The sequence below is a fragment of the Neomonachus schauinslandi genome, chromosome 10 (genome assembly GCF_002201575.2).
Source record: "Neomonachus schauinslandi chromosome 10, ASM220157v2, whole genome shotgun sequence".
In the NCBI taxonomy this organism is placed as follows: domain Eukaryota; kingdom Metazoa; phylum Chordata; class Mammalia; order Carnivora; family Phocidae; genus Neomonachus; species Neomonachus schauinslandi.
Window position 1 is genome coordinate 48627851 of NC_058412.1, and position 25618 is coordinate 48653468.

Genomic DNA, 25618 nt, shown 5'->3' on the forward strand with positions numbered 1-25618 from the left:
GCCAACAGGGGACATTCAAATCAAAGTCACAATGAGATTATCACTTCACATCCACTAAGATAGCTACAATAAAAAAGACAATAGTGGGGCAGCTGGGTGGCTCAGTCAGTTGAGTGTGGACTCCTTATTTCGGCTCAGGTCATGATCTTGGGGTCATGGGATTAAACCCCACAACAAGCCCCATCTAGAGCCCCTCATTGGGCTCCACCCTCAGTGGGGAGTCTGTTCAGATTCTCTCTGCCCCTCCCACTGCTTGCATATGCACTCTCTGTCTAAAATAAATAAATGAATCTTAAAAAAAAAAGGTAAATGCACCTGAAAACACTTAATTTTTTATTTTATTTTATTTTAAGGATTTTATTTATTTGAGAAAGAATGAGACAGAGAGAGCATGAGAGGGGGGAGGGTCAGAGGGAGAAGCAGACTCCCCACCGAGTGGGGAGTCCAATGAGGGGCTCAATCCCAGGACTCCAGGATCATGACCTGAGCCGAAGGCAGTCGCTTAACTAACTGAGCCACCCAGGCGCCCCTGAAAACACTTAAAAAAGAAGACAATAGCAAATGTCATCAAGGATATGGAAATATTAGAACCCTCAGACATGTGCCAGTGTGAATGTAAAATGGTGCTGCCAATTCGCAAAACAGTTTGGGAGTTCCTCAAAAATTTAAACGTATAGTTACCATAGTACCCAGACACTACTAGGTATAATACATTTGTCCAGACAAAAACCACTACAGGAATGTTTGTAACAGCATTAATTATAAGCCAAAAAGTAGAAACAACTCAATGCCCATCAACCGATGAATGGGCAGACAAAATAGGTATACTCATACAATGGAATATTATTCAGCCATAAAAAGGAATGAAGTACTTATACATGCTACAATGTGGATGAATCTTGAAAACATTATACTAAGTGAAAGAAGCCAGTCACAAGACCATATTGTATAAACCCATTTATGTGAAATGTCCAGGTGAGGCAAGTCCATATAAAAAAGGTAGACTAGTTGTTGCCAGGGGTTGCCAGGAGGGAGGAAGGGGAATGACTGCTAATGGGTTTCTTTTCCGGGTGATGAAAATGTTCTAGAATTAGAGGTGATGGTTGCCTAACTCCGAACAGAGGAAAAATACCACTGGAGTGTAAATTTTTAAAGGGTGAATTTCATGCTATGTGAATTATATCTTAACCTAAAAATCAAAATAAATTCTTAAAAATTGCAGCGCTTTTGGAGACCCCTTGCCTTATAAAGAGGATGCCCGCAAACCAACAGCAATAACCCAGACCAAGCACAAGGTGAGCCACTCCCCCAGGCCAGGGACCGCGAACTGACCACGCCCCCAGGAGGAGGAAGTCCCGGCTTGGAGGTCGCTGATTGGCTGAACTGTAGGAGAGGGCGGGGCGAAGAGGGGTGCGTCGAGTCCCTCTCGCAGGGGCGGGGCGGGCCGAAGCCTTAGCTCGCGAGATTTTGCTGGTTCCGCATTTCGGGTCGGCAAGGTGGGGGAGGCGAGCGCAGCAACTGGCACCGGGTCGACCCTCGGTTCAGAGCAGCGGCGCCCGGTGCTTCCGCTGGCCGCGAGCTGAGGACTGGTCGCTTCCTCGTGGTTCCCGCGCGGGCTCCGAATCCAGACCGCGGCGGGGGCCAGCGGCCCTTCCCCTCCGAGGATAGAAGATGAGCTTCCTCTTGTGAGTGTGGCCGAGCCGAGGGCCCCGAGGGCTGAAGGCCGAGGGCGAGGGGGAGGAAGGGGGTGAGCAGGCGCCTAAGGCGAGGGCCGGGCCCTGGGGTCGGAGCGGCCGACGTTTGCTTTGCCCGGCCCCCGGCCCCTCCCCCCGTGGGCCACGGGAGCGGCCCGGACGTGGGCCCAGGCAGACGGAGGTGAAGATCGAGGCAAAGGAAGCGGAGCGAGAGGGTTGCGGAGTAGAGAGGCCCCGAGGCCGGCAGTGCCTCCAAACTTTTCCGCCCCAGAGCCCCTGAGGGCGGAGGGACGACCTGGGGGTGGAGCCCCGAGCCCGGCCGCTGGGCTCCCGATTCCTCTCAAGTCTGGAGCCTTCTAGTACCGATCCATGCTGACTTAGCTTTTTACTCTACCGTATGTCAAGTTTTATTATCTTCAGTATTAAATTACCCCCGCGGAAAAACGCTGCCCCAGGAAGACGTTGAGTGCCGCAGTTCGAGAAGCTCGAAGTTAAGCTGCGGCCTTGCATGCAGACTTCTGTCCAATTCGGATTCAGCCCACTTTGTGACTTTGTGTAGATTTTAGTTAGTTAATAATCTCTACACCCATCATGGGGCTCAAACTTACAACCCCGAGATCAGGAGTGGCACGCTCTTTTGACTGAGCCAGCCAGGCACCGCTGTCACTTTGTGTAATTAACTTTTCCTGGGTAGGATCCTATTTTAGAGATAAGGCCTGGGGCCCAAATGAGGCTTAAACGGAAACTTTTGTGAATTCTCTGATGATTCTTAAGCATGTTAAGGTTTGGGAAGCACTGCTCCAGCATCTTATTTCAGGTGGCTCTCTCTACCTGGTACATTAAATTTATGTGTTGTGTGATTGAGGACATATCTGACATTTTTATTAAATTTTATTAAGTACGTAATGTTCCTTAACCAGAGTTTATCCAGTTCCTTATTGTGAGAATGTTTTGCTTTGAGAGGCACATTAAGTTCAGAGACTGACTTTGTCTTTGCCGGCAATGTATTTAACAGGTTTGCTGTGGGCATTTCATAGGCCAATAGCATACCGGATAGTGTTTCTTATTAAACTAATGAAATACTCCAAGTCAGTGATAGATTAAATACACTATTGTTCCAGACAAGGGGAGATGAAAAAAATAAAGTCCAAATTTAGTTGAGATCTACCTTTATAGGAGTTGGTCCTGAGGAGAGGGGTTGGGCTTAGCCAACGCAGTGCTGAGGTCCAGCTGCCGGCACTAAAGTGAAAGTCCTTGTTGCCAAGGATCCATGGCGCTGGTGTTGACCAGCAAGTGGATTTGCCTTCTGCGCTGGGCATTTGCCTGGGGGGGGCCAATTGTCCCAAGGTTTTCAGAGAGCTGTTTAGGTCAGCAAAGTGTCACCTTGCCCAGACCTAACACTCTCCAGTACTCCGCACAAATTCGTGGTATTTATAGTCGAAATGTCTCCTTGCCATAGTTGCTTCTTCCTAAGTTTTCACTGATAAGCCCCAGCAGGGCCCCTCTGCAGCTGAACGGCTGAGTTCTTATGGGTGAGAATAGATGAGATGATGACATCCTGACACAATTTACTTCATTCTTACATGAAAACAACTTTTTTTTTGTCTTTGTCATAAACAAGTGGATTAAAACAAATTTCACTTAAGTCATAAACAAGTGGTTTTGAAATCTTACCAAACCCATACACAGAGAAATTTGGATTCTATCTAGTATTTTGCTATTAGAAAATAGCACTACTGAGAATACCCTTGTTCAAATCATTTTTCCCCCGCCTTTCGATTATTTTTTAGAAGTATGGTCTACTCAAGTATGATGACCATGTCTGAAAGTTTGTATGATTTAGATTGTAATTGTAAATCTCCATATTACTGGAACAATTTCTCCCTCCACTCCCAAAGTCTTTTTCCTATGAGTTAATGTTTAGTTAGTGGTTTGTTTGTGGATGCTCAGTTACTTAGTTACTTTTTGGATTGAAATGTGAGGTGGTTTTTTTCTTTCAAACTTTTGTTGACAGGCATTTGAGTTTCCACTTTTTGGCCATTATGAATGAATCGGCTATGAACTTTTGTGTTCAGATTTTTGTATTGGATGCATATGTTCATTGCTCTTGGGTAAATACCTAGAAGTGGAATTGCTGAGTTATATGCCAACTATGTTTAATCTTTTGAGGAACTGCCAAACTTTTTCAAAGCACTGCACCATTTTGCATTCCCACCAGCACTGTATGAGAGTTTCAATTTACCCACACCATAGGTAGCACTTGTTAATTGTCTTTTTGATTATAGTCATACCAATGGATGTGAAATGTTATCTCATTGTGATTTTACTTTGCATTTTCCTAATGACTAATGATGGTCAGCATCTTTTTGTATGCTATTGGCCATTTGTATATCTTCTCTGGAGTAATATCTATTCAAATCCTGTGATCATTTTTTAAATTGGGTTTTTTGGGGGGGTTGTTTTTGAATTGTAAGAATATAAAAAAAATTTTTTTTTAAGATTTTATTTCTCTGATAGAGAAAGTGCAAGTGGGGGAGAGGGGCAAAGGGGGAGGGGGAGCAGGCCCCCTGCTGAGCAGGGAGCCTGAAGCAGCGCTTGATCCTAGGACCCTGGGATCATGACCTGAGCCAAAGGCAGATGCTTTGTGAGCCACCCAGGTGCCCCACAAAAGTATTAATTTAGATGAAGACCGTGTTGAATCTTGAGACATCATTTCATGTTTTCTTTCTTTTTTTTTTTTTTTAAGATTTTATTTTTAAGTAATTTCTACACCCAATGTGGGGCTTGAACTCAACCCCGAGATCTGACTGAGCCAGCCAGATGCCCCCTTTCCTACACTTTCTATGCATTTACAAGATGGGCTTCTGCTGTACATTTGGTCCTTTAGTATGTTTAACTGTGACTTGAGAACTTGGCATGTGAATACGTGTAGCTCTAACTTGTTCTTCTTAACTATGTAGTATTCCATATTATGGATATATCAAATTTATTTATTCTTCTAATAAGTTTTAGGATTATTTCCCGGTTTTCCACTGTTAAAACCAGTCTTGGGAACCACATCCTTATCCATATCTAGGAGAGATACCTAGAGATACTCAGCAGGGGGCCTGCTCCTCCACTTGCGCTTTCTCTATCAGAGAAATAAAATCTTTAAAAAAAATTTTTTTTGTATTCTTACAATTCAGTGGATGGATTGGGAGCACCTCGATGTTTATAGATACTGCCTTCCCAAAATATTATACCCTTTACACTTTCTTTTTTTTTTTTTTTAAGATTTTATTTATTTATTTGACAGAGACAGAGATAGCGAGAGAGGGAACACAGCAGGAAGAGTAGGAGAAGGAGAAGCAGGCTTCCCGCCGAGCAGGGAGCCCGATGCGGGGCTTGATCCCAGGACCCTGGGATCATGACCTGAGCCGAAGGTAGATGTTCAACGACTGAGCCACCCAGGCGCCCCACCCTTTACACTTTCACCAAGTGTATTAAAAACTAATTTTCCTGTACCCTAGCTCACACTTAATGTAGTTGTTGTAACTTAATCTGACATTCAGATTAAGGAAAAGTAAGTTATTTTAATTGAACAGTTTTTCATATGTCCATTGGCCATTGTATTTTTATTTCTGAGTTCCCAGTTGATCTGTAGCCCATTTTTCTAAAGGGTTTGTTACCTTTTTCTTAACAGATTATTGAAACCCTTTATTATTTGGTTAGTACTTTTTTTTTTTTTTAGTTAATATTTTGTAATACATGTTGTGAGTACTTTTTTTGTTACTTGTCTCTTTGTTCTGTTATGGAAATTTTAATTCTTATGGTTAGAAATACCTCCATTTTTTTCTGGGTTTCTTATCTTATTAGCTTCCTTACAGAAAAACGCTTTTTCACAGTAACGAGTTGTCTCTCATTTATTCTCCCTGCTAATAACTTCAAAATGTTAATGTCACTTCTACTGTGGTTTGCTTTGATGGCATCACAGATCCTTTGATATAGAAAACTGGATTTTTGAGCTATTCAAAACTTAGGGCTACCTCTCTCCCCCACCATTTTCTATAAGTAGAAATTGAAGCCCAAAGGAAGTTTGTTTTGTCAGACAGTCACAGAATTAGTGGCAGATCAAGGACTAGAACCCTGTTATACCATACTACTTCATGAGGGTTAGTAGAATTGCGTTCTATATGAAATTGTGTTGCTAATCCTGAATCTATCTGAAGAAAAACATTTAAAGCATTCTTTTTTTGTGATCATCACCCCCTCCCTATCCTGGCACTTTTCAGAGCACTTTTTAAAATTTTCAGAACAATTTGTATGCTTAAAATTATGCCATTCTGCTTTCAGTCCTAAAATAAAAATTGATATACTTTTACTTTCAACCTAACAGCAGCAGCCGCTCTTCTAAAACATTCAAACCAAAGAAGAATATCCCTGAGGGCTCTCATCAGTATGAACTCTTAAAACATGCAGAGGCAACTCTAGGAAGCGGGAATCTGAGACAAGCTGTTATGTTGCCAGAGGGAGAGGACCTCAATGAATGGATTGCTGTTAACAGTAAGTTTTTAATAATATTCAGCATTGCTGATTTATAGGAACAATTTGCTAAAATCTTCTTGTTAATGAATTTTCTTTTACAGGTATAACTGTTGTAGTGTAATGGATTACATGTAAAGAAACTCATAAGTACAAATACATCTAAAACTCTTTTGTTCTCTTCAGAGTACTTGGTTATGTAGCTTGTGTGGCTGGATAGAGACACCAGAGGAGAAATGTTGAGTGCTTTGGGGTAATTTCTGAGGATAGAATGGTAGGAATTATTGGGTAGGGTCAAATAAAAGATTAGAATACAAAATTCTACCTGTAGTGGACTATGACTTTGTAGGGAGCCCGTCTGCACAATTGCATCCCCCTCTCCCAGCAGCTCTCATCTGCCTGCATATACACAGAAGTCAATTGCGGTTCATAGGAGCAGTCACTTGATTGTTGTGACTTAGGAGTAGTCAGAAGGAAATTGAGAGACTGGGAGAAAATGGGAGAGACCCATGAGCTGAAAGTCACTCGAGTTCAAGAAAATGAGGGCATGACGTAAAAAGTTATATATACTGAGGCTAGAGATTTGAATATTTGAGCCTATCATTTCTGAGGTGAGATTAGTGCCGGGTGATAAGGTTTAAATCTGTCAGGAACTTCAGATGTTCCAGGAATTTTTAAACTTCTTAATGGAAAATTTCAAACATACAAAGTAGAGAAACTAGTAGAGTGAATTCCCAGGCATCCATTGTCCAGTTTCAAGGGTTGGTTCCTGGCCAATTCATGCTTCTATATCTCACCCTGATTTTTTTTTTTCTTTTCATATTTTAATTCCTCCTTCCCCTCTCCACCTCCCCCCATTCTTCCTGTCTTTCCCCTGGTTGGTTTCATGCTGGCAGTGAGACCTGGCCAGCCCACCTCACCCTGATTGTTTTGAGGTGAATCCCAAACATATTATTTCATCTATAAATATTTCATATCTCTAAAAGACAGGAACTCCCCCTTTTAAAGATAATGACAATACTGCCATTCCTTTACGTTAGCAAATATCTAGTCAGTGTTCACGTTTTCCCTGATTGTCTTCTAAATGTTTCTGTTTTTAAAAAATTTATGGTTGGTTTAAATCAGGACTAATAAGGCCTATATGTAATGTTTCTTGATTCTCTTAATTCATAGGTTTCCCTCGTTGCAGTCTTTCTTCCTTGCTATTTTGTTGTTGTTGAAGAAACCAGTTCATTTATTTCCCACAGTATGAATTTTGTTGATTGTGTCCCCAAGGCATCCATTATCATGTTCTGTTCTTCCTTTTATTTCCTGTAAATGATAGATCTAGAGCAGCACTGTCCAATAGAACTTTCTGCAATGATGCAAATGTTCTGTATCTGTATGGTGGCCATTTAGCTTCTGAAATGTGGCGAGTATGACTGGAACTGAATTTTAAATTTAATTTTAATGTAAGTAGCCATATGTGGCTAGTGGCTCCCACATGAGCACAGATGTGGAGCTTTGCTCAAATTCAGGTTTGATTTTGTTTGTTTGGAAGACTACTTTATAAGTGGTGGCATATACTTCCAATAGTGTCCATAATGTCCTCCATAGTGTCTAGCTGTCTTTCTTGGTGGTATTATTCAGCTGTTGATAATCACTCCTTTGATCAGCACTGTCTGACAGAAATATAATGTGAGTTACAAATGTAATTTGAAACTTTCTAGTAACCATATTAAAAATTTTTTTTGTTTTTTTTTCAGTACATTAAAAAGCCATTATTCGTATTACTAGGAGAAAAAACAAGGTGCAGAACTACGTGATATGTTAAATCTTTTGTGTAAGACAGGATACAGGTGCTTAGGGGGCAGGAGACGAAAAAAATAATGTAGTGGTTATCTGTAGGGGGAAGCTGGAGTGGTTGGGATTAAGATTTATCACTATATGTTTTTATAGATCTTTGTGAACCATGTGAAGCGTTATATATTCAGAAAAGACCTTCCCCTGTTTTTTGGGTTTTTTTTTAACCTTAACTCAAATTATCATCTGTTATCTGAAGGCATCTGTTGGCCTTCTTCAGCCTTCAGTTTTTCTTTGAGACTTTTTGCTTTAGATAGGCTGTTCTCCAATGTGACTAAGTAAAAGGAAGGTTTGTAAGTGAGGGAATTTTATATAAAATTCCTTTTGACAAGACAGAGCTTTTTTTATCTATTTGTTTTTTAAGAAATGTGGAAAAGCCCTAGTTGGTTTTTAGGTACTCCTTTAGACGGGGAACTAAAACATTTTTTAAAACTTTCCAAGGCTTATGTGGGTGTCTTTGCAGAGGAACATTTGACTCAGATAGTTTCATTACTTACCCCTTCCTCTTCCATTTTCTTCCATATCTAGCTGAAGCTCCTGTAGGAAGTGCTCCCTGACTACCTCAGCCCCTCAAGATGCTGCCTTTTCTCTCAATTCTTATATGTTGTGTTTATTATTCCTTTCAATTTTGTCCCTTCAGATAGCTGGAGTCTCCAAGACAAGGGACATTATCTCATGTCCTTTTTGCGTCCTCAGTATGCATTAGGCTTCAGGCTTTTTATGATAAGATGTTTTAAATGCCTGTTAATACAGCTGATACACCTTCTCCTTCACAGGATATTTATTCTACAATGCTCTCTGCTTTTTCCCAGCACAAATGGTATTGTCTGGTCCAGACTGATAGGAAGCAGTGGGTTTTTTCATTCCCTTGGATATAATCAAATTATATATTCTAATGATACAGTAGTCACCGATAAGTTAGAATTATTCTAAGATTTTATTTTCCTGCTATTCTGTGCTGGCTAAAAACTTACTATATTAAAGTGAATATATATTAAAAGTTAATTTAGGTGTGACAGCTTAAAAGGAGAAGGGAATTTGCAGTACCCCTGGATCATTGAATCTCTTAAGGATTTATTCAAGAACTTGAAGGCATTGTCCATTTTTCCTTCAACCGAGAGGTCTGATGTTTTTTTGTGTTTGCACAAACATTTTAACACAGTTCTGGTATTACGTTTCCAGCTGTGGATTTCTTCAACCAGATCAACATGCTGTATGGAACTATTACAGAATTCTGCACTGAAGCAAGCTGTCCAGTCATGTCTGCAGGTCCAAGGTACATATACTGCCTATTAAATAGGTATTTGAAGTACTAAATAAAGCTAATCACTAATTGATATAAATTAAACAATAAAGCCTCTTTGTTTTTCTTATCTGTTTGCTTGTGTAAAAGCAGTTCAATTTTATGAGTTCTTGAATACGTCCCTATAAGCTTTTAGTTATTATTAAATACTTTGGTATGTGGTACTTAGTATTTAATTGTATTATGCTAAATAATGAATGTTCAGTTTTTTTTCTTGTGCTTATTTAGTGTTAATTATGTCCAAATTGTGCTGCTTTAATTATCTGGCTTAAAGATGCTAGATTGAAAAAATTTGACTACAGTGGTGCCTGGTGGCTCAGTTGGTTAAGTGGCCAACTCTTGATTTCTGCTCAGGTCATGAACTCAGTGTCATGGGATCAAGCCCCATGTCAGGCTCTGCACTCAGCAGGGAGTCTGCTTGAGATTCTCTCTCCCTCTCCTCCTCCCCCTGCTTGTGCATGCACGTGCACCCTCTCTTTCTCTCAAATAAGAAGAAATTTGACTATTATACATTTTAAGAAACATTAAGAAACGTGGAACTCTTTTATCACCCATAATGTTAAGTCAAGGTATGATGGGATTAATGTTTTAGTGTTTCTTTCCAGTCTTTTTTTCCAATAATAAATGACTAATTTTATGTGATGATACATGGTATCAAGATATTTACCCCTTGGGAAAAAATTGCCTTTCCTGAATTTGCTGCAGGTATAACGGGAAAAAAAGGTCTCCAGTGAGTTTCTAGTTCTGTTTTTAATTACAGTATTTTGGAGGGATATTTTTATTTTGTGTTAAGTTTTATTCCTCAAACTTCCTGAAAAGAAATTTAAATAAAATAAATAAGAAAATTAAACTTATCTATGGCTTAAACGCTTCACACAGTGAAGTTTAGCAGAAGTCTTATTACGCATTTTAGCTCAGCAAAGGGAGGGAAGAAAAGATGCATGCCTAAGGGTGTTTCTTTAGTACCCTCTCCAGGAAACAGTCTTTTTTAAGATTTTGGGTTTTTTTTTTCCAGTTGAATTTTTTCCAGTTGAATTTATTTTATTTATTTTTTAAAAGATTTTATTTGTTTGAGAGAGCACAGGAGAGAGAGAGAGAGCACAAGTGAGCGAGAGAGCACAAGCCGGGGGAGGTGGAGGGGCAGAGGCAGAGGGAGAAACAGACACTCCGCTGAGCAGGGAGCCCGATGTGGGGCTCCATCCCAGAACCCTGGGATCGTGACCTGAGCCAAAGGCAGATGCTGACTGAGCCACCTATGCGCCCCCAGGAAACAGAGTCTTATTATCTTGACTCTGTTGTTGCTACCTTGATGGCCAGCTGTTGCAGGATATAGGGGATCCATCTGTCTCTGACCCAGTCCTCAGCACCCTCTGCCAGGAATGTGTAGTTCCTTTATCTTTCCCAGGGCTGTGTTAAAAAAAAAAAAAAAATCCATTCTGGCACTGTTAGCTGCCACATTATCCTCCTTTTCTCTTCCAATTATATCCTATTTCAGGATAATTCTATAGGGAACTCTGATAACCTTCAGTAGAACTTGAGGTAATTTACTAAGTTATATATAACTTCAATTGACAAAATGTAGACCTACTTTTATTACAAGTTGTACATTTGTTACTGCTTTTGAAAACTCTGTAAGTAAAACCTTTTTCTCTCCAGATACGAATATCATTGGGCAGATGGTACTAATATTAAAAAGCCAATCAAGTGTTCTGCACCAAAATACATTGACTATTTGATGACTTGGGTTCAGGATCAGCTTGATGATGAAACTCTTTTTCCTTCTAAGATCGGTGAGTTAATGTTGAATGTTTTCCTTTTTAACTGATAAATATGTTGCATTCTTTTTAATACTCTGTTACTTAAAAAAAAAAAAGTAATAAAGGCTGCCAAATTCCTCTCCAAAAAGATTGTAAATGCATACTCCCTCTAGCCATGTTTGTGTCTGCCTGTGTTTCTTCACTAATACTGGTTGGCTACTCATTTTTTAATCTTTTCAGTTTGGGTAAATAAGTTTGTTTGAATGTACATTAAAAAAATATTGATGACATTGAGATTTTTTGGTTTATTAATCTTTGTGTTTTCTGTTCCTATCCTTTGTCTGTTTCTTTGTATGGTAAGGATGTTAGCTCTTTGACATATGTATGTATCTTTCCCCAGCTTGCCTTTTTTCTTACTTTGTTCATGAGGTATTCTTGCTGTAACTTTATTTGTCCTATTAATTTTTTCCTTTATGTTGTGTGGATTTTAATATAATGATTAGAAAGGTTTTCCCTACTTCAGGATTATTAAAATATTTGCCCTTGTTTTCATTTAGTACTTTTGTGGTTTTGTTTTTACATTTAAATCTTTGTTCTTGCCAGAAATTTTTTTCTTAAGGCTCCCTTCATTTTTTTTCTAGTTATAAACGCGAATCAGTTTGTCCAGTACCATTTATCGAATACATGTGTCTTTTCTCCCTGGGTTATCATATGTGTACACCGGATTGCCACATAATTTGGAGTCTTTCAGTCTCTTTATCTGTTCCTATAGGAATTCCACACTATTTTAATTACCATGCCATATATCTGAGCATCTTGTAGGGCTAGTCTCTCTTCCTTGCTCTTCTTTTTCAGAATATTCACGGCTATTCTGGGATATTTGTTCTTCCAAAGAACTTAGAACCATTTTGGCAAGGTAAAATAAAAATATTTGTGAGATTTTGATTATTTCATTCAAGTTGTAGATTAACATAGGCAGTCTTGTTCTCTTGACAATACTGGGTCTACTCAAGAACAAGGTACATTTCTTCATCTTTTTTATTTCCTCTTGTAAAATTCTGTAGTTTATGTTAATCCTTCAAGTTTAAGTTTATTCCTAGACATTTTGTAGTTTTTTTCATTGACATCTGGCTTCCAAATGGTTATTGTTTAGTATATAGGAAAGCTATTGATTTTTCTGTAAAATTTTGTATAAATTGACCATCAGATTCTGATTGTTTCAGTTGTTCTGGGTTGGTTTTCTTGTTTTTTAAGTAAGCAGTCACTTCATATTAAGGTAATATTAATTTTGCCTCTTCCTTTCTGATATGGATGCTTCTTGTGTAATTTTTTTTTTTTTTTACTGATATGGAAAGATATTATTCTGTGTTCTTTTTTTTTTTATGTTACGTTAATCACCATACATCACATCATTAGTTTTTGATGCAGTGTTCCATGATTCATTGTTTGCGTATAACACCCAGTGCTCCATGCAGAACGTGCCCTCTTTAATACCCATCACCAGGCTAACTCTCGTGTAACTCTTATCTCATTGCCCCAGCGTAGTGCTGAGTAATGGTGATGATGTGGCAGACCTCCTTTTCTTGTTTCCTTACTTTTATGAAAGTGCTTCTAGTACTTCAGCATTAAGCAGGAATCTTGCTTTTGGTTAGAGGTGTGTAAATTTTTAAAAATCAGGTATGGTTGTTGAGTTTTATGATATTTTCCCAGTGTCTGTTGTTGGTTACCATAAGGTTTTCTCCAGTATCTTTTTTTAATGTTTCACTGGAAGAGTATTTTTTATTTGCTAATATTTTGATTAAGATTTTGACATCGGTATTTATGGATGAGATCAGTCTTTTCGTTTTCAGTTTAAGAGCATCTTACAAGTAACATGTTGGATTCTGTCTTATCTGTTTGGGCTGCTAATAACAAAACTACCAGAGATTGGATGCCTTATGACAACAGAAATTTATTTCTCAGTTCTAAAGGCTGGAAGTCCAAGATCAAGGTGCCTGTGAAAGCCCATTTTTGGGTTGCAGACTGCCGACTTCTCAGTCTTCACATGGTGGAAGGAGCCAGCAGACATTCTCGGGGGCCTCTTTTATAAGGGCATTGATCCCACTCATGAGGGTTCTGCTCTTGTGACATAATCACCTCCCAGAGCCCCATCTCCTAATAGCATCACCTAGGGGGTTAGGATTTCAACATAGGAATTTTGAGGGGACACAAATATTCAGACCATAGCAGATTCCTTTTTGCGGTTTAATCAGTGGCTCTTTTGGGAGAAAAACTTGTATCATGTTACACTCCATCTGTTTGCTATTGGTCACATTTTCTATTTTATTACTAAACTGCTTATTTCCTTTCTCACAGATTCTTTATTGTAATTGACTGTGCTTGGATGTTTCTGTTCAATTCAGCTTGGAAAATGCTTGGTTTAAGACAAATTACTTCTGTTTCTTTATTCATTAAAGTCTTGTGCTTATGGAAGATAAAGAATACTTAAAAGTTTGTTCTCTTTTCTCAGCATTCCATTCTTTTTTTATTTTTTTATTTTTTTTAAAGATTTTATTTATTTATTTGACAGAGAGAATGAGACAGAGAGCACATGAGAGGGGGGAGGGTCAGAGGGAGAAGCAGACTCCCCGCCGAGCAGGGAGCCCGATGCGGGACTCGATCCAGGGACTCCAGGATCATGACCCGAGCCGAAGGCAGTCGCCTAACCAACTGAGCCACCCAGGCGCCCTCAGCATTCCATTCTTCAGTAATCCAGCCTAATGTTCTGGAAGCCTTTCCCCCCCCAGTTAGGCTATTATCAACATCTTACTTCTGCCAGTTATTTATTATTAGATAGAACTGTTACTCATTTTGAACTAATACATCTAAATTATTACTGTTCCTCTTATTAGCAAGATGCATATTTGTAAATTCTAAGAGAAGGAGTTTGACTTAAAAATCCAGCTTTTCTTTTTTTTTTTAAGATTTTATTTATTTATTTGACAGAGAAAGACACAGCGAGAGAGGGAACACAAACGGGGAGTGGGAGAGGGAGAAGCAGACTCCCTGCCGAGCAGGGAGCCCGATGCGGGACTCGATCCAGGGACTCCAGGATCATGACATGAGCCGAAGGCAGTCGCTTAACCAACTGAGCCACCCAGGCGCCCAAAAATCCAGCTTTTCAATATATGAGTACAAGACCCCAGTCCAGAAAAACATGCCCACAAGCTCCAGAATAAAGTTTGAAAATGCAAGTTGTTAGGGGCACCTGGCTGGCTCAGTCAGTAGAGCATGCGACTCTTGATCTCCAGAGGTCTTGAGTTCAAGCCCCACGTTGGGCGTAGAGCTTACCTTAAATAAATAAAGTTTTTTGTTGTTTTTTTTTTTAAGATTTTTTTCATTTATTTATTTGACAGAGAGAGACAGAGCGAGAGAGGGAACACAAGCAGGGGGAGTGGGAGAGGGAGAAGCAGGCTTCTCGTGGAGCAGTGAGCCCGATGCGGGGCTTGATCCCAGGTCCCTGGGATCATGACCTGAGCCGAAGGCAGATGTTCAATGACTGAGCCACCCAGATGCCCCTTAAATAAATAAAATTTTTTAAAAAATGCACATGGCAGTTGCTAGCCAAGATGGGGTGGGGGTGGGGGACCAGAAAAATTAGCTTGCAGGAGCAGAATACACTAAATTTCAAGCCTTTTTTTTTTTTTTAGTATTGCCTTTTTTTTTTTTTTTTTAAGATTTTATTTATTTATTTGACAGAGAGACACAGCGAGAGAGGGAACACAAGCAGGGGGAGTGGGAGAGGGAGAAGCAGGCTCCCCACTGAGCAGGGAGCCCGATGCGGGGCTCGATCCCAGGACCCTGAGATCATGACCTGAGCCGAAGGCAGACGCTCAACGACTGAGCCACCCAGGCACCCAAATTTCAAGCTTTTAAGGACTGGTTAAGAAATAAATTAAAATGCAGGCAAGGAGAAAGTGTTTTAACCTTTGTTTTCTGAAAGATTGAAGAAAAGGAAATGTTTCTTGAGTAGTGTTGTGGAATAGCCTTTAAGGCTGTCTAATCTAGGTTATTTTGGAAGCTGATGACTTCTTAATGTGTTTACATACTGTACTCAGTGCCACTTGTATTGTCTTTCTCCTGTCCCTGTTTCCTAAGACTTTGATCTTGTCAACCGGAATTCTCAGGAACGTGACCAGAGAGAGATTACCAAACCCTCTCCCCGTTCTTTTCTAAGGAAGTGTTTATTTTCTTTGCAAAATAGTGAGGCGCTCTTCCTCCCTTTTTCAGGAAGTTTGTCCCTATCTTGTATTATATAGGAAAATGAAAATAGCACTTTGAAAATCTAAGAAGTTGGGGACTCCTTGATTTAAGAAAGAAAACTGGTTTTTCAGGGTAATTCAGAAGATAAAATACTTTTTATTTATAGACAGTAGATTATAATGCCTTTTTCTCTTAGTTTTCATTCCTAGTTGAGTGTGTGTGTGTAAAAATTTTTAGAGTTAGGTATTACAAAAATAAAAGGTTTTTATTTATAGTCAAAATACTTGTTGCATTAATCTTAGGAAGAAACTCTCCGGTATTAAACAGCTAAAGTTATGTTTATTTTAACTTTGATTCAGCGGCACCTTATAAACGTAAGAAAAAGTGTGCTGTGTGAGGATACCTCATATATCTATGTTTGGGTTTTTTTTTTCCTTTGTCTTTTAAAAAAAGTGTATGGAAAACAGGCTTATATTTGTGAATGTGTGTGTTTGTGTGTTGGAGTTGCTATGGCAGCTTCTAAACTTTATGCTGTTCAATTAGATAAAAGACAGTTAATATATATGTATTTGATTACAGGTGTCCCATTTCCCAAAAACTTTATGTCTGTGGCAAAGACCATTCTGAAGCGTCTTTTTCGGGTTTATGCCCATATTTATCACCAGCACTTTGATTCTGTGATGCAGCTGCAAGAGGAGGCCCACCTCAACACCTCCTTTAAGCACTTTATTTTCTTTGTTCAGGTAAGTTGAACCATGTTGACATCTTTGTCCTTTGACTTGGACTCATTTGTTAATTTTAATACAGAGTAATTTATGGAGTTGTCTAATTTATAGGTGTAGAGCAAAGTATAAGCAGAGCTCTCTCTTTTCTCTTTTCCATGTTGTTTATTTCATTGGTGGGCGTAGCAACATAGAAAGCATCACCCCCATTTTGGGCCTTTTGCCCCTGGCTGCCGCAGCCGGGTCTCCAGTTAGGATATGACAGGGAGCACCAAAACCCCAGGACAGCTTGTCCATACCTTCCTGTTCCATCACCACTGTTGAGTGAAAGGATGCTATGGAAAAACATCTGCAATTAGATTGTTTCATGAGATGCCTGTGCCTGGGAGAGAACCTTTTGGAAGAACTTGTTAGCTGCTCTCTTAGTTTAAGCTTCTAGAAATCCCATTTCAGGCCAGATCTTCTGAAGTCAGCAGCTAGAAACTTTAAAAAGGACCACCCCCTTCAAAGATGGGGCCTGTTACCTAAAGGACCCTTAATTGGAATTGGAACTTTTTAAAATCAAAATAATTCGCATTGTTTGAAAAAGATGTTATTAAAGAGACTCCTTTAGCAACTTTAGAGATCCATAATTTCTATGCAAAATGTACATATGTCTAGATACTGTTTTTTGACAGGAAAGCCAGGAGTTTTATAGTAGATACTGTGTATTTCAATTATATGTGCCACACAAAGGCTAATGTACTGTGCTCGTCTCTGTCTTCCTTCCGAGATTGTTGCATGGCGTCGATCTCGGTAGAGTCTAGGTGCTGGTATAGGTATGTAGATACAGATACAGGCTAGTTGTAGATACAGATAAGAGTATAGAGCAGTAATACAGCGATAGTACAGACACAGACACATGTAGCTGTAGATACAGTATAGATCTATGAAGGACAAAGGCCCACTGCTCAGGAGGTGGCCACCGTCAGAAGTTCACTGTATAGTTTTAAGATCATTGCCATGTAAATGCAAACATATATCTAATTTTGATTTTAATGTTTTACACAGTGAGGATCATGCTAATGCATACAGTTGCTTCTTTGGTAAATCCCCTATATTTTTAAAAAGTGAGTAAAAATGATCCCATTTTAAAACGTTCACAGAGATCATTTCATCATTTTTTTGGATTTCAGAAAACCAGGGCTGGGAATCCCTTCTTTGAATGACATTTATGGAGTTTTAATTTTAGGCCTATTTTTAAATTTTACTTTTCTTCTCTTTTTAGGAGTTTAATCTGATTGATAGGCGTGAGTTGGCACCTCTTCAGGAATTAATTGAGAAGCTTGGATCGAAAGACAGATAAATGTTTCTTCTAGAACACAGTTACCCTCTTGCTTCATCTGCTAGAGCTATCTCACTGCTATCTGTTATAGACTAGTGATACAGACTTTTAAGAAAACAGGATAAAAAGACACCTGTTGTTGGTGTCTACCGATAAAATTGTCCCAAAGGTAGATTGGCCTAATCCTTCAGTGAGAAATTCAAGAGGCAGCTGACTGAAGCACTGTGTGACCACTCCTGTTACTGTCAGTGTTATACTTGGTTGTAATATGTGATGACTAACATGTAGTCTCTCAGTTTACTTGCTCTTTTACTGAAGAAAATGATTGAGTGCTTCAGGTTATAGCATAATGGCTATTGAGAATTTCCACCAATACTTTATTAACAAGTTTCCAGAACCAATCACCTAATAATGCAATCAGATCAGTTTTATTCTGCTTTTATTTACAAATAGAAGAGGTATTTTTAAGTTTCCTTAAGATTTAGAACATTTGTGTGTTACTTTGGATAACCTTTTAGTTTGAAGTTTGTATGCTAGTGTTTTTATAGATGAGACTATATATATATGTTTATTTTTTCAGAATCCATGATTGTGGTTTAAATCCTCATATGACCTATGTGGTATGGGAGTAACCAGAGTTATTTCTAAAATGACTTTATTTTTTAATCTTTATTTGGGATTTTATTCACATAAACCTATCTAAAGTTTTAGGAGTATGTATATCAGAAATAATTTTCTTAAGGCATGTAAGGATAGTCTTGTACATTTTTATTTTGAAATGCTTCATTCAGATTAATTTTAATAGGTAGCTTTTGGCTAAGAAAACTCCCCAAAATTATGACAAATTTAGGTCTCAGAACCACTATTTTCATTCATGTTGTTCTTCAGAGCCCCTGAGATCCTGGAGAGGAAAATGGAAGAAACTATTCAGAGTACTTGATTATTTTCTTTTGAGTGTCCTTTAAAACAAAAACAAGAATTACTTCTATGTGTTTTTATTGTGACTTGAGACTTAGTTAAGGGTAGTGTAGAAATGCCCAGGCTTTAATCCCAACAAGGATAAAACTTAAGACCATAATAAAAAACCTTGAAGGTGTACACATTTTATAACACAGCTTAAAGTTTGGTGTGCTACCTAGCGTGTGTGTGTGTGTGTGTATATGTGTGTGTGTAAACTAAATGGGAGGAATAAGTAAAAGATCTTACTTCATTCTGTTAGTAGTCAAAGGATGGATTGAGCCCCGATGGGGGTTTAATCCTGTTTTAATTGTTTTTGTATCAAAACTTGAAATTCTTCTATTTCTGTTGGGATTTAAAAAAAAAATCTTCCCCTTTAATGAAATAAAGGTCTAATTTTCATTAGGTTTCTAGGATTTATAAACTTCAGCTGCCTGTCAAGAATGTACTGGGCACAAGTCTGCTGAAGACTTGCCCGACCAGCATTGCTTAAAGTCCATCAGCACTCTCTGTGATTTCAGAGCTGGGATTTTTGCAGAGTGCTCACCAACTCCCTTGATGGCTTTGATAAAAGGTTAGATTGGTTAGGTTTTTTTGTTATTTATTTTTATTATTCCACTAAAGTATAAAGAAGAAAATTGCTTAGGAATTCCATTTTTATAACTCCGTTTCATATCCAGATATACAGAATTTTAAAGGAAACAAAACCTTTCATCTATTTTGTTTAGGCTGAAACCATATGTCTTTGTTTCAGGAATTAAAAAACGGGATAATCCCTTATGGAAAAAAAAGAGAAAAGCCCTCTGAAACATTCCACAGTCCGTGTTTTAAGCTTATCCAAAGGTCCCTGTCCGGAGTTCTGTTTGTGTTGATCATTTATGAACAAGGAAGCAGCTTTCTAGATGCCACCCAGAATGTTAACTGCCTCTCAGCTTTGGCTTTAATTAAGTCTTCAAGGAATGAAATTCTATTTCTCAACTAGGATTGTACTTTCCATCATTTCTCATATTTCACATTTTCAAAGGAGTTCTCACTTTTCTCCATTTATTTTCAGTGATAGAAATCCTCCCTCTCTTCATGACTCCATCCCAAAACAAACCAAAGATGGTCACATGCTTAGGCATAAATAAAAAATTTGTTGGTAATTTGAGACTCAGAATGTCCTTTTTGAAAATAACACATTACCAAGTTCCCAGACTAACCGAGCTTAACCAACAATGCACCTAACCATTAAATTAACACTACTTGTTCACATCTAAAGCCAGGGACTAGAGAGCAGGAGAACTGAGGAGGGGGGAGGGTGAGGCCCTCCTGACTGGGCTAGAGGGCCAGTCTTTGAAAAGAGTTGGAAGGAATCCGTCTGTCTTGGAGTCTTCTCCCTTGTGATTTATCTTCCTGTGCCTGGGGTCTGCCTGTTCCACAACCCTCCCTGCCCCCCCCCCACGCCACCCCTCCCCCCCCCGAATCAGAGGTCACCTCCTGTTAGGGTCTGGTCGCTGCTCCTCACCCCTGAGTACAGTCACGGGATGGAGAGTGCTTGCTAAATTACGCAGGTAGTCCTAAGGTGCTTAATTTCCAGGCCTTTAAAAAACTTAGACGATGGTGTGCAGATTTTTGTTTAACTATTGAAACTTCCTCGTACTACCGTTTTTGTTGATAGCCAGATGTCTCCTTTATTCTCCAGACTGTGAACAAAGTGATTTTTAGAGGGCTGCCAGCTAACAAATTTCCTTTCGTCTTAGACTTGCAGAGTCCTAGCTTCTGTAAGCTGCTGCCTGCTTGAGAAATGCAAATCTGTATTCATCACGACTGTGATAACACAGGGAAGGCTTTCCGAGTAGTGCAGAGGCAAGAGGAGCAATCTGCTGGTGATTTTAACTTTTGTAAACATTTTTGAGGTTTTCCGATTATACCGTTGGCTTTCTCTTGGACCAGTGAGGTTATACTAGAAGTGGAGCTTCTAAACAGAACATCATTACCTCATCAGCATAAACAAATCCACTCTCAAGAGTCGAAGTCTTAGAAATTTGTTGCTGAGCAGCAGACCTGGTGCTGGTGTTACCTGCCTGGTACAGGAGGCCGAGACCCCGAACACTTGAGCCACTCCACCAGGGACGTTCTCTCTTCCTGAGGTCAGTTCAGTAAGTGGACTTGAGTTTTACTATTGTAGACTTCTGGCAAAGAGGGAAAATAGTGGTCCCTCAGTCTTCGTGTGTTCGCATTAGATTTTGATATTTCAGACTATAAAAGGCTTTGGGGGATGATATTACCTGTGATAGCAGTGACTTTGTTGAAGCAACTGCCCTGAAATTCACTTGGGTTTTCTCTCATTCTCAGATTCTATTCCAAACAAGTAGTCTGTAAATCCAAATGGATTACCAGTGTGCTATAGGGTTTTTTATAGAACATTCTAGGTTTGGTCTACATCAACAATAGTTTGCATAAGTTAGTCTTGGTTACCATCTAAAATATTTTTAAATGTTCTTTACATGAGAATTTATGTTGTATTTCTAAACTTTTAGGGGCTTTATTTTTCTAAGTCAGTTAATTGTACTTTTAAAGAAAGTATTTTGTATCTACTTTTGTAACTTCAGAATAAAATATATTAAAAGAAATGACTGATTAAAGTATGTGTCTCAACACTTTTTTTTTTTTTTAAGATTTTATTTATTTGAGAGAGAGTGCACATCCATATCCCCCTGAGTGAGGGGGGAGGGACAGCAGGGGAGGGAGAGAGGCAAGCAGATTCAGCACTGGCTGGATCTCCTGACCCTGAGACCACGACCAGAGCCCAAATCTAGTCAAACACAAAGCCGACTGAGCCACTCAGGCGCCCCTCACACTTATTTCTATTTAAATGTGAAACTTAAGATTTTTGCTTCTATAGAAGGTTGTCTTTGCTTATCATTTAGTAGCTAAAATGTTTCCTTAACTCTTAGAGGAAAGAGAAGTCCCTAAATAAACTACAATACCAAGGACCGACCCCCAAGAAACAAACTAGACCTACAATTACAGTGGCTAAAACCCATCCCAGACAAAAAATTAGTAGTCTCCTGCACTAACCAAGCTGATCTCTTTTTTGCATATTCCTGGTTGTGGATTGAGAAAAGGGAAGAGGAGAGAATGAACTCATGATTTTCTGACCGTGAACTGAATGCTCATCATAAGACCGCCCACCCCAAATAGCCGGTTTTTGTTCTCGTAGGAGAAATACGAGAGTGATTTTTAGAGGTCCAAATTACAGGTGCCTAATTTTAATTCAAAATAGCAATGCTAGAATTGTTTTGACCTTTTGATTAGAGTTAAAATTTAGAAGTTAATATGGCTAAATAATATGGGTTAACACTCCTATTTTGTATAAGATACAAACTCTTGATCAGTTTTTTTGATTGTTACATTTCAGTAGGATTATAATCGCTCACAAAAATGTAAGGATGTCTAATGTCTAAGTTTGAAAGCTATTTTAAACTTTATAAATGAGTAGTAGAATAACCCAAATAATCTTTGGGAGGGTCGGAGTCAGGCTTCAAAGCTACAGTGTCTACACCATGTCTCAGGCCCTCTAGCTAATAACTGGGCTGAAGGCCTTGGAATGGACACTACAGCCTGCACCATTATTGCTGACCACTAGATGTCAGTCTCTGCGTCAGCGCCTCCCAAAAGCCTGATGCATCAGCCCTGACCAGAATAAAGAATTTTACCTAAAACCGTCTTCCTTTCCTGTGTCTTATAATAAAAAATGTACATGGGTGACAAAAACAAACAAACAAAACAAAACACAAACACATAATGGGCACCTCAGATTTGGTAGATCCTAGGTCATATACCTCTGTCCTGGCTGCTAGAGAGGCTGGGGAAGTTTCTGGATTTTACTTGTAGGTTTAGAGTTCACAGCAAAATTGATGCTGGTTGTTCGAAAAACTTGGGACTGGCTCCTGCCCTGAACTTTTTGTTCCTGCTCTGTGAAAAGATAAGGGAGTTTTCACTAGAATGTAAGTTTTCTGGGCACACTCTTCAGCTCAACAGACATTTTTTGTAGCTATTTGCTAAGTGAAGGAAGTCAATTATTGATTCAGATTCTGGTCAAGTTCTTGTGGTTGATGAGCACTTTAAATACCACTTCTTTAGGGGAGCCTACCTGTTTAGGGGAGTCCTTCAGCAGGTTATCTTTTTTTTTTTTATTAACATATAATGTATAATTTGTTTCAGGGGTATAGGTCTGTGATTCAACAGTCTTACACAATTCACAGCGCTCACCATAGCACATACCCTCCCCAAAGTCCATCACCCAGCCACCCCATCCCTCCCACCTCCCTCCACTCCAGCAACCCTCAGTTTGTTTCCTGGGATTGAGAGTCTCTTATGGTTTGTCTCCCTCTCTGGTTTCATCTTGTTTCATTTTTCCCTCCCTTCCCCTCTGATCCTCTGTCTTGTTTCTCAAATTCCTCATATCAGTGAGATCATATGATAATTGTCTTTATCTGATTGACTTATTTCACTTAGCATAATACCCTCTAGTTCCATCCACGTTGTTGCAAATGGCAAGATTTCGGGGGTTTTTTGATGGTTGTATAATATTCCATTGTGTATATGTATGTGTGTGTGTGTGTGTATGTATATACATATATACATACACCACATCTTTATCCATTCATCTGTTGATGGACATTTAGGCTCTTTTCCATAGTTTGGCTATTGTGGATATTGCTGCTGTAAACATTGGGATGCAGGTGCCCCTTCGGATCACTACATTTGTATCTTTGGGGTAAATACCCAGTACTGCAAATGCTGGGTTATAGGGTAGCTCTATTTTCAACTTTTTGACGAACCTCCATACTGTTTTCCAGAGTGGTTGCACCACCTTGCATTCCCACCAACAGTGTAGGAGGGTTCCCCTTTCTCCGCATCCTCGCCAACATCTGTCATTTCCTGACTTGTTAATTTTAGCCATTCTGACAGGTGTGAGGTGGTATCTCATTGAGGTTTTGATTTGGATTTCCCTGATGCCCAGCGATGTTGAGCACTTTTTCATGTGTCTGTTGGCCATTCGTATGTCTTCTTTGCAGAAATGTCTGTTCATGTCTTCTGCCCATTTCTTGACTGGATTATTTGTTCTTTGGGTGTTGAGTTTGATAAGTTCTTTATAGATTTTGGATACTAGCCCTTTATCTGATATGTCATTTGCAAATATCTTCTCCCATTCTGTTGGTTGTCTTTTGGTTTTGTTGACTGTTTCTTTTGCTGTGCAAAAGCTTTTTATCTTGATGAAGTCCCAATAGTTCCTTTTTGCCCTTGCCTCCCTTGCCTTTGGCAGTTTCTAGGAAGAATTTGCGGCTGAGGTGGAAGAGGTTGCTGCCTGTGTTCTCCTTTAGGATGTTGATGGACTCCTGTCTCCCATTTAGGTCTTTCAACCATGTTGAGTCTATTTTTGTGTGTGGTGTAAGGAAATGGTCCAGTTTCATTCTTCTGCATGTGGCTGTCCAATTTTCCCAACACCATTTGTTGAAGAGACTGTCTTTTTCCATTGGATTTTCTTTCCTGCTTTGTCGAAGATTCGTTGACCATAGAGTTGAGGGTCCATTTCTGGGCTCTCTATTCTGTTCCATTGATCTATGTGTCTCTTTTTGTGCCAGTACCATACTGTCTTGATGATGACAGCTTTGTAATAGAGCTGGAAGTCCGGAATTGTGATGCCACCAGCTTTGGTTTTCTTTTTCAACATTCCTCTGGCTATTCGGGGTCTTTTCTGGTTCCATACAAATTTTAGGATTATTTGTCCCATTTCTTTGAAAAAAGTTGATGGTGTTTTGATAGGGATGGCATTGAATGTGTAGGTTGCTCTAGGTAGCATTGACATTTTCACAATATTTGTTCTTCCAATCCCTGAGCATGGAATGTTTTTCCATTTCTTTGTGTCTTCCTCAATTTCTTTCATGAGTATTCTGTAGTTTTCTGAGTACAGATTCTTTGCCTCTTTGGTTAGATTTATTCCTAGGTATCTTATGGTTTTGGGTGCAATTGTAAATGGGCTTCAGCAGGTTATCTTATTTAATCCTTACAGCCACCTAGGACTGGGACTAAAGCTATTATACTTTTAATCATAACAAAGTAAAACTGGCCTTCTATTTGCTTCTATCATAAAAAGTTACACTTGAAATGTTAAATTGGAACTAATTTGGAAGCCCAGGATTGGTGAGATTGTTCTGCAAATCCTTTCCTAAAAAGGTTCAAATTCACACTCTGGAGCTAGAATGGCTAAACCACTGTTCAGCTCTGTTTAGTAATCCTAGTGTGTGTGTGCACTTTTTGTTCTATGCCAAGCTGGGCAGCTGCCAAGACTAAACCAAGAGCCTGGGGTGGAGCTCAGGGACCACTGGGAAAAACAGACACCTACATAAATTGGTAGAGTTCTCTGATTGCCGTATGTGCAGTAAAAGTTATGCATAAGTTGTGGGCCCCTGAGTTTACTGTGGGGCCATCAGAGGTGGCTGCCTGGAGAAGACAAGGCTTGAGCCGGCTTATAAAATGGGTAACCACATAAGCAAGCTTGTAGCGAAGTTTGTTCAGGGAGGTACCAACCGTCCAGTATTACTGAAGGGTGATTTCAGTCGGACAGGTAGGTAGGGGTTAAATCATATGAAAGAACTTGGGTTTTTGCCAGTAGGTGATGGAGGGTCAGAAGGATTTTAGATAAGCAAATAATGGACAGGTTTTCACTTCAGATGGGCTCTGACAGCAGTGTGGAGACACGGAGGGGAGGATACTGGATGCTAGGGCAGAGTGATGGTCCAAAATAACAATAATAATGTGAACGATCGTGAAATTAGGAAGAAGAGGAAGGTTGAAGATAAGCAAAAGTACTGATTTTCAATAAAAGAGGAATTCGGCAAATCCAAATAAGTGAGTTTAACGTGGGTCTCTTACAAGTAACAACCCAACCAACTAAAGTGACTTTAGTGCTCATTTCTGGCACTACTTGACAAACAGTGGTAAACATCTGTCTCTCAACAACTCCATTTGTATCTATTTCATTTCCAAAATGGGTGCTGTGCACATGATTACAAAGGTGGCAGCCAGCCGCAGGCGCTCAGTGGCAAAGGACCGTTTCTTTTCCTTAGTGCCGGACGAGTCTCTAGACCAACTCTCACTGGGCTGGCTCAGATCATGTGACCAACACAAACCAATCCGTGCCTGATGGGCCAGACCTGGGTCATGTGACCACTCTCGGAGCTGGGGACAGCCGACTTTATCTGAAC

At 39.4% G+C, this 25618-nt stretch overlaps 1 protein-coding gene across 3 annotated transcripts; it reads left to right on the forward strand.

The window, feature by feature from the left end:
* Positions 1-1480: 1480 nt before the first annotated feature.
* Positions 1481-20983, forward strand: MOB1A (MOB kinase activator 1A). Of its 3 annotated transcripts, none has more exons than XM_021699265.1 (6): positions 1481-1685; positions 6070-6236; positions 9240-9333; positions 11017-11150; positions 15939-16102; positions 20105-20983. In XM_021699265.1, the coding sequence occupies exons 1-6, from the start codon at positions 1672-1674 to the stop codon at positions 20201-20203; spliced, it is 672 nt and encodes a 223-aa protein (XP_021554940.1). In that variant the 5' UTR covers positions 1481-1671; the 3' UTR covers positions 20204-20983. The 3 variants fall into 3 exon arrangements, with proteins under 3 accessions (XP_021554940.1, XP_021554941.1, XP_044775049.1); XM_021699266.1 differs by lacking the exon at positions 20105-20983 and adding an exon at positions 17349-18627; XM_044919114.1 differs by lacking the exon at positions 20105-20983 and adding an exon at positions 17349-18627 and having other exon boundaries at positions 1490-1685; positions 6073-6236.
* The last annotated feature ends 4635 nt before the right edge of the window (positions 20984-25618 follow it).

Excerpts from the sequence above, each read along its gene's own strand:
- MOB1A (XM_021699265.1), top strand. Across the intron at positions 6,237-9,239 it reads TGAATGGATTGCTGTTAACA|CTGTGGATTTCTTCAACCAG; the intron begins GTAAGTTTTTAA and ends TTACGTTTCCAG. Across the intron at positions 16,103-20,104 it reads ACTTTATTTTCTTTGTTCAG|ACTTGCAGAGTCCTAGCTTC; the intron begins GTAAGTTGAACC and ends CTTTCGTCTTAG.